Source organism: Rhynchophorus ferrugineus, unplaced genomic scaffold (genome assembly GCF_030347505.1).
Source record: "Rhynchophorus ferrugineus isolate W39M unplaced genomic scaffold, kcgeb_rfMv2 rfM5, whole genome shotgun sequence".
In the NCBI taxonomy this organism is placed as follows: Eukaryota; Metazoa; Arthropoda; class Insecta; order Coleoptera; family Curculionidae; genus Rhynchophorus; species Rhynchophorus ferrugineus.
Window position 1 is genome coordinate 10,128,320 of NW_027472584.1, and position 13,678 is coordinate 10,141,997.

At 29.0% G+C, this 13,678-nt stretch overlaps 1 protein-coding gene across 19 annotated transcripts in view; it reads right to left on the reverse strand.

Annotated features, from left to right (window-relative positions):
* The window catches only part of Cirl (Calcium-independent receptor for alpha-latrotoxin), a 608,365-nt gene that overhangs the window by 44,455 nt on the left and 550,232 nt on the right, over window positions 1-13,678 (reverse strand). For all 19 annotated transcript variants that reach the window (XR_013005933.1, XR_013005931.1, XR_013005934.1 and 16 more), the window contains one exon: window positions 10,906-11,098. Coding sequence is in view for 15 of the 19 variants with exons in the window: in XM_076405295.1 (XP_076261410.1) it covers window positions 10,906-11,098 (193 nt within the window). In the remaining 4 variants the exon portion in view is untranslated. The remainder of the gene's footprint in view (window positions 1-10,905; window positions 11,099-13,678) is intronic.

Here is a 13,678-nt window from a genome sequence, read left to right on the forward strand (position 1 = left end):
AAAATAAAATAAATATTGATACGGTCTGTAACACGTAAGACTTTTTACAATATACGATGGTAATCTACGAGGTACTTGGACTGTTGCTATATGAGCTACACAGTTTACTCTAGATCATTTAAGCTATTAAAATTGAATATAATTTGATAGTTGTCACATAATAAATTTGAGATAATGAGGGTATTATAAAATATGGTCTCACAATGAAGATATTAGCATGTGAATTTTGGACCAGTTGGGTATAGAAACTCGTGAGAAATTATATGATTTACAAAAGAACAACATTTTTAATCGAGAGAACGCATGATCTCTAATTTAAGTACAAATCAACCATATTCGTTAGAATTAACTCCCTCTGACTTTTGACTGTTCACATCTCGAAAAATGCATGAGTGGAAAATGTTTTTTTATTGAACGAAGAGATAGTAACCGTATCGCCAACAGAAAATCACTAAAACAACTGTGTTGAGCTTCAAGAAGATTATACGAAATAATAAAACAAAATTCTAAAGTTATACAACCGTGATATTTTTCTTATCGAATAAACAAACTTATTGAACAACCTAGAACATTAATTAATTAATCTAACTAATTAAAGGAAAGAGCTGATATTGATAAGCACATTCAAGATTAACATATTAGAACACAGCGGTTTTAAAGATTGGCTTGAAGTTAAATAAAATACTGTTGAGTATTTAATTGCATTATAAGCTAAGAAGCATTATGAAATAATTGGAAATTGAAACAGTGATGTTTTTTTTGTTTGATGAATTACTGACCTATGGTGACACGATATTAATTTCCTACGTCATTTCAATCATGTAAAAGTTGGTTGGTATCAATTTAACTTGGAGAACAATAACAAAAAATGTTGAAATATCCTGCAAAGCTTTTGAGGAAAATCAGTTTGAGAATATGGCTGTAAATTTAACTACTTCTTTTGATCCATGATAAAAATATATTCTTTTCAATAAAAAAAAAACGAATATATCCTGAAAACATCACAAAACTTTTACCTAAATGAATAAAAAAAGTTAAAACCATTTATAAGTAAGATTTTCCATTTTTCATTCGAAAAATTGGTATCGATTAGACGGACATTCCTGTATTTTTCGGCTTTTTATTCAACCTATTATCGGTGGAAACTATAAAATAATTGATTGGAAATTAATAATTTCATTTTCGCTGTGTGTGCACACACGTTCGTTTGGAAAAATTCCCGTTACCTAATGCTATCCGCTTGTTGTAGTAATTCAATAGAATATATATGAACCGAACAAAATAGCACTGCTCAAAAATAAATAATTAAACAATCGATAACTAAATCCGGTATTATTCGGGTAACCGCAAAGCTTAAACCAATAACTCAAAAACTGCATATATTGAAAAGTTCTACCAAAAAAAAAAAAATGTGACGTGATAATTGGAATTTAAAATTATTTCAATTATTTCAAATGTGCGTGTTAAATTATATTGAAATGAAATACATGATAAAAGGTTTAGTTTTTGGGAAGGGTAGTACAAAAAGCTTATAATCCCCAATATTTATGCAATGCATTGAAATTCATCGACTGTTATTAGTGGTAAATTGCAATGCTACGCTATAAATATATAGGCAATAAACCAGATACCGCATGATCGAACATTTTTTTCAACTAGCTTAAACAATACGCTATTCATTTTATATTAAATTGCAAAATAAACATCTCTATCCATATACATAACGTCAATATTTAGATATATTTTTAAATTATTTTTAGTGTTTGAAAAAGTACTTAAAAAATCCAATAAATTTTTAATTTTTTTTAAATATATATTTTAAAGTCTCCTTTTACCAACTATGGGTTTATCTGGACTGGACCTACAGTTTAACGTGGGCTCCGAACCACAGTCCTCAGCATTAAAGCCTATCTATCGACTGGCGAGTGACCAACTTTAGAAATCATCCCAGAAGACATCCGGTCTTACCCAGCCTGGTTACTGGCGTGACTGGGATCATTTTCCTTGTCGGATTTTACACTGTTATCTAGAACATTCGCAAATTTTAAACAATCTCAAACATAAATTTACGACCATGCCCCAGCAGGATTCGAACCCGCGGCTATCGCAACAGTAGGAGGACTGTTCCATCGCCTTTACCACTGCGCCACCAAGCCGGCATTTTTAAATAATAAAAAAAAAAAAATATATATATATATGTATATATATATATATATATATATATATATATATATATATAATATTTGAAATGTAGTTGAAATATAATAATATAGTTGAAAATATAAAAAAAGTATTAATATATTCAAATATGTGTTTCTTACTGTTTACTGAAATTATATTACTATTATTTATAGTTTCAAAATGATTTATGAAATTGTTTTGATTTTCAAATGATTTAAATCTTCTTAAGGTCAGGTTTCAAATGTTAAGCCTAACTTTTACGATAATTGTATTAAATAATTTAAAAGTATTTAGAGAAATACAATTTCTGTTTCTTGTCGACATAAAATAATGATAAAATACCCGTATAATAATTATTTATTCAATAAAATAAATCGTAAATGTAATTGAACAACATTTAAATTCTTATTTGAATATGAAAATAGTAACATCAAAAATAAATTAAGCCTACAAAAACATCTCTCTGATGTTCTTTCAGTTTTTTTGCTTCATTGAATAGATAGCTTTTATCGTCATTAATAAATATATTTGAATATAAATTGTATGTTGTTGTTTAGCCCTTTATTTTACCTTGTATTCGTTTTCATAATATCAAGAAAGTAAAATAATATTTCCTTATATATTTAATTAAACGTAAAAAATAATATTACAGTTAAGTGTTTTTTTGTTGTTATTTTATTTATGCTGTTATATATTTTATTTATTTGATTATATATCTTTATACAAGGGCTGAAAATAAATAGTAAAACAGTTTTTTTATGAAATTTTGATGGGAGGTGATAGTAGAACTCAACAATCAGTTGTGTAACACTATTACGACAAAAACTGTATGCTGGGAGCTCCACAAAGCTAACAATCATATAAGGGCTAAGTGCAACGATTATAAAACCCAGAAACTTGATGATTGGAAGTAAAAAGATTGGTTTCATGTAAAAATAAAATAAATATTGATACGGTCTGCAATACGTAAGACTTTTTACGAGAGTAAACTAGGAGGTATCTGGATCATTTAAACTATCAAAATTGAATATAAGTTGATAGTCGTTACATAATTAATTTTAATAAATGAGGATATAATATAATATGTTCTCACAATGAAGACAACGCATGATCTCTAATTTAAGTACAAATCAACCATATTCGTCAGAATTAACCTCTGACTTTTGACTGTTCACTTCTCGAAAAATTCATCAGTGGAAAACGTTTTTTGTTGAATGAAGAAATAGTAACGGTGCCACCAACAGAAAATCACTAAAATAACTGTGTTGAACTCCAGGGAGATTAATAAACGGAATAATAAACCCAATTGTTAAAGTTATAAAATTGTCAATGATCAGACACATTGGAAAAATGGGGTATGGTCCGATGAATCATCGTTTTCCTTGTGAAGAAGAAGAAGCCTACAATCCGGACTGCCTGCTTCATACAGTCAAGCATGGTGGAGGTTCCGTTATGATTTAGCTGTTGCTAAACGCTACCATACTCCAAGATAATAATCCATACACATAGCCAAAAAGGTTCAATGTTAGTTTGAAGAGCATCAGAATATTATCAAATATCTTTCACTGCCAACACAATCGTTAAACCTCAACATAATTGAACCGTTTTTGGCAGTTTTAGAGCATACTGAGGAGGAAATTTCCATCTCCAACATAAATGAAGAAATTGGCAGATGTTTTGGTACAAAAATGAGACAACATTCCGTTCAAAACTATTCAGACACTACGAATTAATCACGCTCACTCAACACCTTATTAATAAATAGATATTGTGTATATGTCAAGTGTTTAAAGTATTTTGTTTATACCCTGTATAATAGTACAGAGTTAGGTTGTTGTCCTTAGTAGTTAGAATACGAACGCAAATAACATATTCTGCAAGTTATCCAACAAATTATTTCCGATATTTAAACTCGAGAATCGAAAAATTCGAAAAACAATATTGTAAAATGAAAATGTCGGATATAGGTTACACAGTGCATCTATTTTAGTTATTATTTATTTTATATACCTAGTGAACTCTAGTTAATCAAGGAACCATAGTGAAAAATAAAATATTTTTTAAAACTAAATATGTTTTTCAAAGACCAAATATTTTTTGTAAACTTTATTTAAAGCTACAATAACTCAATGAATATTATTTTATGAAGTGTGTATGAAATACACGATCAAAAAACATAAATGTACAATCAAGACAGCATCCATCTCTAAAAAGATATGGATGTCATTTATAAAAGTTAATGGATTTTTTTCCCTGAGAACGTATTATTCGAGAAATAAAATAAGAGGACCGAAAAACTATGAAAAATATTTTCTTTTATAGGCCTTTTATCATCTCAATCCGATATTTGGATTTAAAGAGGTACCAAAAAAACTCCGAAAATGGCATAAATAAATTCATATTAAGTCCGATGATAGGTATTAATGGAATAAAAAATCGGATTTTCCCGATATCAGCGATTTCTGATCGTCGAAATGTATTACTTTCACCATTTATTGAAAGTAATTCACTAGCGACAGCATTTAAAGTCGATGGTTTTTCTTTATCGGTTCGATTCGCCGTGATTGACAGACACGATTTTGTTTTATTTTGGTCCCTTTTGCAGTAAGATAAACTTAAATAGATGCGAAATCCCCTACAGAAGCGAGACGGTATCATTATCTAAACCAATAAAAAAAAATCGAAATTTAAACGCAATAGGTGGAAAGTTTGTAGTGAGGTAGTTCATTAAAATAAATGTCAATAGATTGTAGATAATTCAGAATGAAACTTATATCAGGTAATGGTTTTATCATCGCTTTATCTTCGCTTATGTTCGCGAGCTAGCTTTTGGTCCTAAATTTATAACACTACACAATGAATATACTGAAAACCGTTTGAGTCATATTATTTTACAACTGTATTCTGTAGTTCGATATATACAAACCAGAGATGCCGACAAAATATCGATATTTTTGGCCGATATATCGATGTTTATTTAATGATATTTTTCGAAATTTAAAAATAAAATTGAAGATATTTCTTAAATAGTTGAAAATCCTTTTAATTATTTTTAATTAAATTCAAAATATTAAATATAGATAATATAGGGTGGAGCAAAAGTTCCGCTACCATTTTGATTGCGCGCCATCTTAGTTGTATGACGTTTAGTTCTGTTTCGCTTTAACCATTGTGTTGTGTAGATATGAATTTTATTATGGATAAATATGCCACAAGAACGAGTAGAAATAGTGACAATATTTATTGAAAATAATTGTTCCATTATTGTCACTCAGCAGAAATTACGTCAATGGTCTTTTGCCCCACGTTGTATTATCGAAATATTAAATTATATACAAAAACATAATTTTCTCAATACAAATTAATGTAACGAGTTCATTACAATATATCCAGTTTTTCTTATTTTTGAACAAATCATATTTCTTTCGATATATGACGTCTTGAACATACGTTTACTCACTATTTCTATTAAAATGAAAAACTTTTAAATAAAAACATCAAGTGGTGTCAAATTTCATGATCTTGGTCACCAATTAAGGTTACTGTCTTTTCTGGTACTTCTGCTAGTACTTAGGTTTACAATGGCTTTAGTTAATGTGCTGTTTGAATGTTGTATGACTTTAGAACTAAATACCTTGATAAAATACGTAATTTTGTAAAGTCAGCACCTATATACAATGATACGGTCTTAGTGATCAACTTTTGGAACCGTATTTATATTTTTTGTAACAAAAGTTTTAAAAAGTTAGTTACAGTTAGTTTTTTTTTAAACCTAATTACCATATAATGATTTTATTACTAAATAGAAATTTTAATATTTATAATATACAAACGATTCTGCTAGCTCAGAAATGGCTCAGTTGTTAAAAGTTAAGAATGATAAGGAAATATGTACATCTACGTATGTATGAGAAAGCTTGTTCTTTGCATTTCAGACCCAATGATCATAGATCCAAATGTGGAAGAGCACTGTTTAACCAAGATGCTATTCCTAATTAGAATTTAAACAGTTAGTCTTTCATTCTTTCAATATTCGCAGATGCTTTACCTTAATATAGCAAGAAGTTGTTAAAAGTAAAGAATGATAAGGAAATATGAACGACAATATATGTATGAGAAAGCTTGTTCTTTGTATTTCAGACCCAATGTTCATAGCTCCAAATCTGGAAGAGCACCAAGCGAAAAGGAAAATACAGCCATATAACCTTAACATTGGAATCAAAAGAAGTTGTTCAGTCCACAATTGATTCTCCAAAAATAATTAGAAATATTTTTTCAACTACATACTAAGAACAACAAAAAGCTCAAGAACTAAGCATATATGTGGTAATAAAAATTAAGTGTATTAAATTATCATTTAAAATTGTCATTATTTGTACATATTTATAATTCTTTAATTAACATTTGTTTTTTAATTTCCCGGCGCGCTCTGGTGGTTCCGGAACGCAAAATTTGGTTACGGTCTCTATATTCTATGTTATGTATAGCATTATTGTGGCTTCATATTTATAAATATTGTATATTCTGAAATTAATTAATAATTCTGAAATATAATGTCATCCATGTATTATTCAAGAATAATATATTTTTATAAAAACAATTAAATAGTTAAAGGGCAGAAAAAACAAATAAATCTAGAGACTGTAAATATATTTAAAAATACAGCATTTAAAAATGTGTTTGTGTACGTCACCACAATAACTACTAAACGTTAATTAATTAATTAATGTATAATATTAATGTATAATATTATTATTAGAAGTATAATATTATTAATACATAATCTTATCTAACATAACTTTACACATAACTTTATATTTGTCAATACTTTCACATTGCAATTATAAGTAAAAATGATTTAACTTCACAGTTTGTGGAATATTAGTTTTCACATAAATATTACTATTAGGTAGATATTACGTATTACATAAAATAATTATGATAATTTGATTAAAAAACAGATAAAATAATTAATATGTTATCGCATTAATAGTGGTTAAAATAAATCGTCCGTATAAAACTAAAAAGAACACATTCTCGTTTACTATCTCTACAAACATTACCGAAATCATCAGAAAACATTCGTATCTCTCCTACAATACAATTCATAATTTTATTCTAAATCATACTTTACTTCAAGCCCTGTATTTTGCAGGATGTAATTTAGAGCTTGCCATTTATTTTCTCCCGAATTCTTTTATTCGCCTACTGGAGATATTTCTCCACCATATCAGACCCTACCAAAATTTCATCGTTTCACTCACTTACTGAGTTATATTTAATTTTATAAACGCCTGAATGATTTGTAGTAAACATGCCGTTATTATATGTTTGTTACATATAATACATACATGGTTTAAGCTGAGAAAAGCATCATGTGGTAAACCGTCAATTCTCTGGAAACATTGATGTTCTGGAAACACAAAACTAATGGAATTCTCTTTAAAATTACGTTTATTTTTATTATAAGGATTATGCATCAATTTTGAGGAATTTCTGACATTGGCTATGGCGTCCATCATTATTAACATATTCTTAGGTATTGGAATAAAAGCTTTTGAGTCTAGAACTGAAAGAAAATTGTTTCAATACAAGCAGAAACAAACAGCACAAACCTCATATTTGCCAGATATTGCGGCTTCCGATTTTCATTTTTTATTAACGCTGATTTCATAAAAAGAATGAAGATACCAGAAGATGATAATAGTTTTTAAAATTATATTATTTTGAAAAATAAAAATATACACAATATTTCAAAATAAAGTTTTGAATTAAATCTATTGACATTAATGTTTAGATCGTAACAATAGCGTTTATTTATGAATACTAGTGATCGCCCAGTATTGTTCTCGCATGATAAAGTAAAGAGAATCATTTATGAATGATATGTTATGCTACTAAAACTCGTTTTGATAATATCTTCAATATGAGATCAGAAATATATTTGACATATAATATTAATTAAAATAATATAATTTTTGTATATTAAAACATATTTAAATATATACAAACTATCCCAATAACTAACAGTCGTTAACTTTCTTTAAATTGCAATTAATTAACTCTAATCTCCGTTAAGTTTCAATAACAAAAAAGTATTGATAAGTTTAAAATACTACACCGCTGAACATATAACATAATATTATAATTAACATTATTTTCATAATTGTCCAACATCAAATATAAGTATACGATGTGGCTACCGTTACCATTTTGATTGCCTATAACTTTGCTCAAAGAAAAGACAAGTAAGTTTGCTTTTCATAGAAAGTATATTTGGTCTTTACATTATTTTTCCGTTATGATTGAAAAATTATATCGGCTAAGTGGTGACCGCGATTCGCTATGCAATTTTCGGCTCTTTTCAAGACATTTTTCATGGCATCCTGCAACATCTGAGGCTGAATTTCTTCAATTTCGTGACGAATATTGTCTTTAAGATGTTGAATCATTTGGAGCTTATTCACATAAACTTCTAATTTTAAAAAACCCCATAAAAAAAGTCTGGTGCTGTTAAATCCGGAGATCTGGCTGGCCATATAAAATCGCCACTTCGCAAAATTAGTCTTCTTGGAAAAACGTCATTCAATAATTGAATTATTGAAGCAGCTGTGTGTGCTGTGGTCCCATCTTGCTGAAACCACGTGTCCTCTAGTCCTTGCTGTTCCATTTCAGGCACAAGAAAATTTCGAATCATGTCTTGGTACCGTTCAGCAGTAACAGTAACTGCAAGACCTTGGTCATTTTCAAACAAATAGGGACCAATGATGTTTCCAGCATGAATACCACACCATACAGTTGTTTTTAGTGGATGCAATGATGTTTCAGGAATTAATTGAGGATTCTTCAAAACCGACTTTTCTGTTTATTGACGTGGCTACTGAGAACAAATTGGGCTTCATCACTCATTATCAGTTTAGATGAAAAATCTTTAATTTCACCAGAAAGACTTAGCATTGCATTACTGTACTTAACTTGTTGATCAGGATCTCTCGGTAGCAATTTTTTGACCAATTGAATTTTGTACGGGAACATTTTTAAAACAGTTTTCAAAATTTGCCTTAAACTACGCGCAGAAATGTTTAACTGTGTAAATGACTCTGCAACATTATCGCGCACCAGAGCTACATTTTCAGCGTTACGAGACGTCCGTTGTCTTCCAGAACGAGGAAGACAACTGCTGTCATACCGTAGTTTCGAAAATTCGCATGTAAACGATAAATTGTGGTTTTGCGAGTCACTGGACGATTAGGATATTTTTGACGCAATTTCCCCTGAGTGACAATAATGGAATGACTATTTTCAATAAATATTGGCATTATTTCTGCTCGTTCTTATGGCGTATATTTATCCATAATAAAATTTGGACGTCGATACAACATAATGGTTAAAGCGAAACTTATCTAACATCACATAACCAAGATGGCGCGTAATCAAAATGGTAGCGGAACTTTTTCTAAACTATTATATGATCTTTCTTTACTTTTACGTTATAACCATAAATATGGAATAATAAATGAAGTAGTACATGTTTGTATATTACAACAAGGAATATGTGACTACAACAATATTGAAATTGATATTTGAATTTAGTATGTATATTAAAACAATAACGAACACTGTAATGTATAACATTGAAGGAATATATTTAAAATTATTAAATGAACTAATGATTCTTCAAAATTTAGGTCTAAAAATTAAATAATAAAAATAATTGATCTTAGTGCATTAACTGTTAAGCACTTAGAATTTTCAATACTTTAAAATTTTACAAAATTAACGATAATAATTACTTTAATTTATCCATTTATTAAATCTATGCAAATTACGTAGTTAGTGTCTTTTTAACTGTTGCATATTTTTATTACTTTGTTTATGCATTCATATACTCTTTATGTTTTAAACAGATTTTTACCTAAAATATATATGTAAAGGATTAACTTCTTTATCTAAATTTTTAAACAAGAATGCATTGTTCTTTATTTATTTATTCTACTCTTCGATCTTTAAGATAGTAGCTCTCTATTTTCCCGTCTAATTTCTCCGTCAGTAAATTTATTTATGATTTTATTTTATGTGTTTTATGTGAATCTGAGAAATCTAAAGAAAGGAAAATAAGATAAAAGTAATAACAATAGAAATAACAATTAGAAATCAGCAGTAATAATATACGTTTGAATAATTTGTACACTTCTATTGTTTTATATATATTTATTGAATTCAAGTTATTTAACTTTATTAATATTTTAAGAATAATTGTTGAAAATGATTATTATTGCAATAATATTAATTGTATGTAAATTAGTTTCTATATAACATCAAACATAAGTGATATAATGTACGTTGTTATTTTTTATATATGATTTAAATTGTTTTTATCAACAATACACTAATAGCTTTTGTCTAATTAAGTGTAAAAAATGTTCGATCATTCTTATCGGTAAAATCGATGGATTTTGTGTTGGGTTCAACTTAACTGGAAGTAATATAATGGAACAGCTGAGAATCGTCAGAAAGTTGATAACTTTCCAACAACTAGCAGCAAAACAAATACACGATTTCAGCGTCAAGCTAATTCCTCGCACACTTTCCGCTTCCCCTGCACGATTAACAAATATTTAGATGGTACAAAGACAAGTCAATTTAGATAGCAAATAAACATTGACCCCGAATGACTTAACCCTCAACACGCAAAGCATAAAAATAACGAAATCAAATACTTGCCTGCTGTGGAGTACACGGAGTGATTTTGGCGACATGCAGTTGACGCTCCAATCGGTGTTTCCGTGATCGTTACAAATTGTGATTGAGAACCGTCCATAATTGGCCCTGATCAGCTTGATCACCTCACCACTCTTGCATTCGATTTTTAAGGTTTTACCTTCGCAAGCGTATACTGTCTCGTATCGGTATTGTTCTGAAACATAGAAAAAAAAACATCATTGTTTATTAAATGTTACTGCCTTGAAAACGTCAATATGTCACACACTTTCAATAGATAAAATGTTGCATTGTTGTATACACTGTATTCATTATAATATATTTAATCATTCCGCACTTGACCAATCCTATCATTAAGCTTATATTATATGCAAATTTGACATTTTGAAGATAACTAGTGAACAGGTCGAAATTCGTCCACACTTTATTGAGTTAATTATTTTTCTCTCATAAAGAAAATAATTTTAAAATGACATGTTTATGTTACTAAAATTTGTTTTTAGTATATTTTCAATTTAAGATAAGAAATCTGATATAAACATATATTAAGTAATAAATTACTGTTAATAATTCACTTTTTCTTTAAATTTATCACATCTATGCAAATTATTTAGTTAGTTTTATTTTATCTGCATATTTTCATTACTTCATAATTTTTAAATTTTATCCCCATTTTCACTTAAAATATATATTGAAAAGCAATAAAAACGCATTGATTACCTGATAAACGAATAATTTCTTTACCTAAATTTTGAACTATAATTGTATCATTCTATACTTATTTATCCCATTAGTCAATTTTTAAAACAGTAGCAGTCATATTATTTCCGGTCAGTAGGAAGTGTACTGCCAATGCTTTATCTACTCTATACATGTAATAGTAATATACTACAAATTGAGAATATTATGGCTATATTTGCTGATGATACTGTGATAGTGAAGAAGCCACACGAAAATGACAACAGGCAAGCGACTATATAAATAATTGGACACAAGATGGAAAATAAAAATTAATGAAAGTAAATCTGTGCATGTGCAGTTCACCTACAATCAGACTGTACAAGCACCAATAACAAATAATACTATTATTCTATAGAGCAACAACGCTAAATATCTCGGAATGATCCTGATGCAAAGATTCACTGGAAGGAACATATAAAGAAGAAAAGAAAGGAACTGGAATTGAAATATAGAAAAGTATATTGGCTAATTGGAAGAAAATTACAATTATCGGTACATAATAAATTGCTATTATATAAGCAAATACTGAAACCTATATGGACATGCGCAGTTCCATTATGGGGATGTCCTGCAAAGAGTAACGTAAAAAAATACAAATTTTTCAGAATAAAGTCCTGAGAAGTATTGAGGTAATACCTACATCGAGAACTACAGATACCCACAGTCAGTTAACAAAATCAAGAAAATTGCAAGGGGGCATGAGGAAAGACTTCATTATCATGAGAATAGTGAAGTATTGAAAATTTTGGATACCACCAGAGCAGGACACAGACCCAAAAGAATCAAACCATCTTGTGTAGTGTTGTGTAGTGAGGTGTATATAATAAAAAATAAAGCAGTGACATGTATAAACATTATTTAACCAGAGACTGAAATAGGGCCGATGGGTCCTCCTAGTTATATACCTAGACGTAAGTTACCATAAAGACAAATTGTAGGTTAGTCGCAAACGACTAGTAACAGTGTAACAAAAAAAATCCTGTCGGTAAATTTATTTATTTCAAGCTATAATTTCATGTAATATTCTGGTATCTCGCCATCGTAGATAGCTCATCTTTAATTTGTCTTCTATGACTTTCGTTAACGTAACACTACTTTGTCTTGTGTCCCATGTCACATAGTAACTAATAATTCATCAACAAATGAGGAATTAAAATTTTACAAACTGTTTTATAATTACTAATACTCTTCTAATTCTAATAATATTCGTTTTAACTCGTGATGTGCAAATTAATGTATTTTACGAAACGAAATTTTGTTACGAAACACATTTATTATAAATAAAATCTGAAATAAATTAGATGTTGATACCAATACAATTTACAGAAAAATCTTAATAAATCTCACAATTTTGCATATACTAAATAGTAAAAACTAATTTGTTTATTTATTTTTATTAAGAGATAATTAAGGATTATCCTAGAAGACCTTGTCTAGTGTAATTATTGGCATGAAAGAGATCGTTGTGTCTTGTGAGATTAAAATTTAGAAATAATTAGAAGATCCAAGAGTTCGAAGCTCATGCCCAAAGATTCCAACCCAAAATGTTTTTGGCATCTAAGCCTATGGTTTTTCTAGTATTTAAAAAAAAACCAGTGCTATCAATGGTAAGGATTCCAATTCACATACTTGGCCAGTTAGTATAGGATATTTACATAATTTAAAATATGAATATTTGATTAATAATGATATATTTGTATAGAAAACCATCTTTTAGAAGTATAATATATTACACTGAAAAAAAAAGAATTAGAACAAAAGTATAAAATTATATTATAGGCTTGGTGGCGCCCACTGCGCCAAAAAGGCAATGGGACGATCCTCCTAGTGTTGCGATAGCCGCGGGTTCGAATCCTGCTTGGGACATGGTCGTAAATTTATGTTTGTGATTGTTTAAAATTTGTGAATGTTCTAGACAATAGTGTAAAATCTGACAATGAAAATGATCCCAGTCACACCAGTAACCAGGCTGGGTAAGACCGGATGTCTTCTGGGATGATTTCTAAAGTTGGTCACTCGCCAGGCGGTAGGCTTA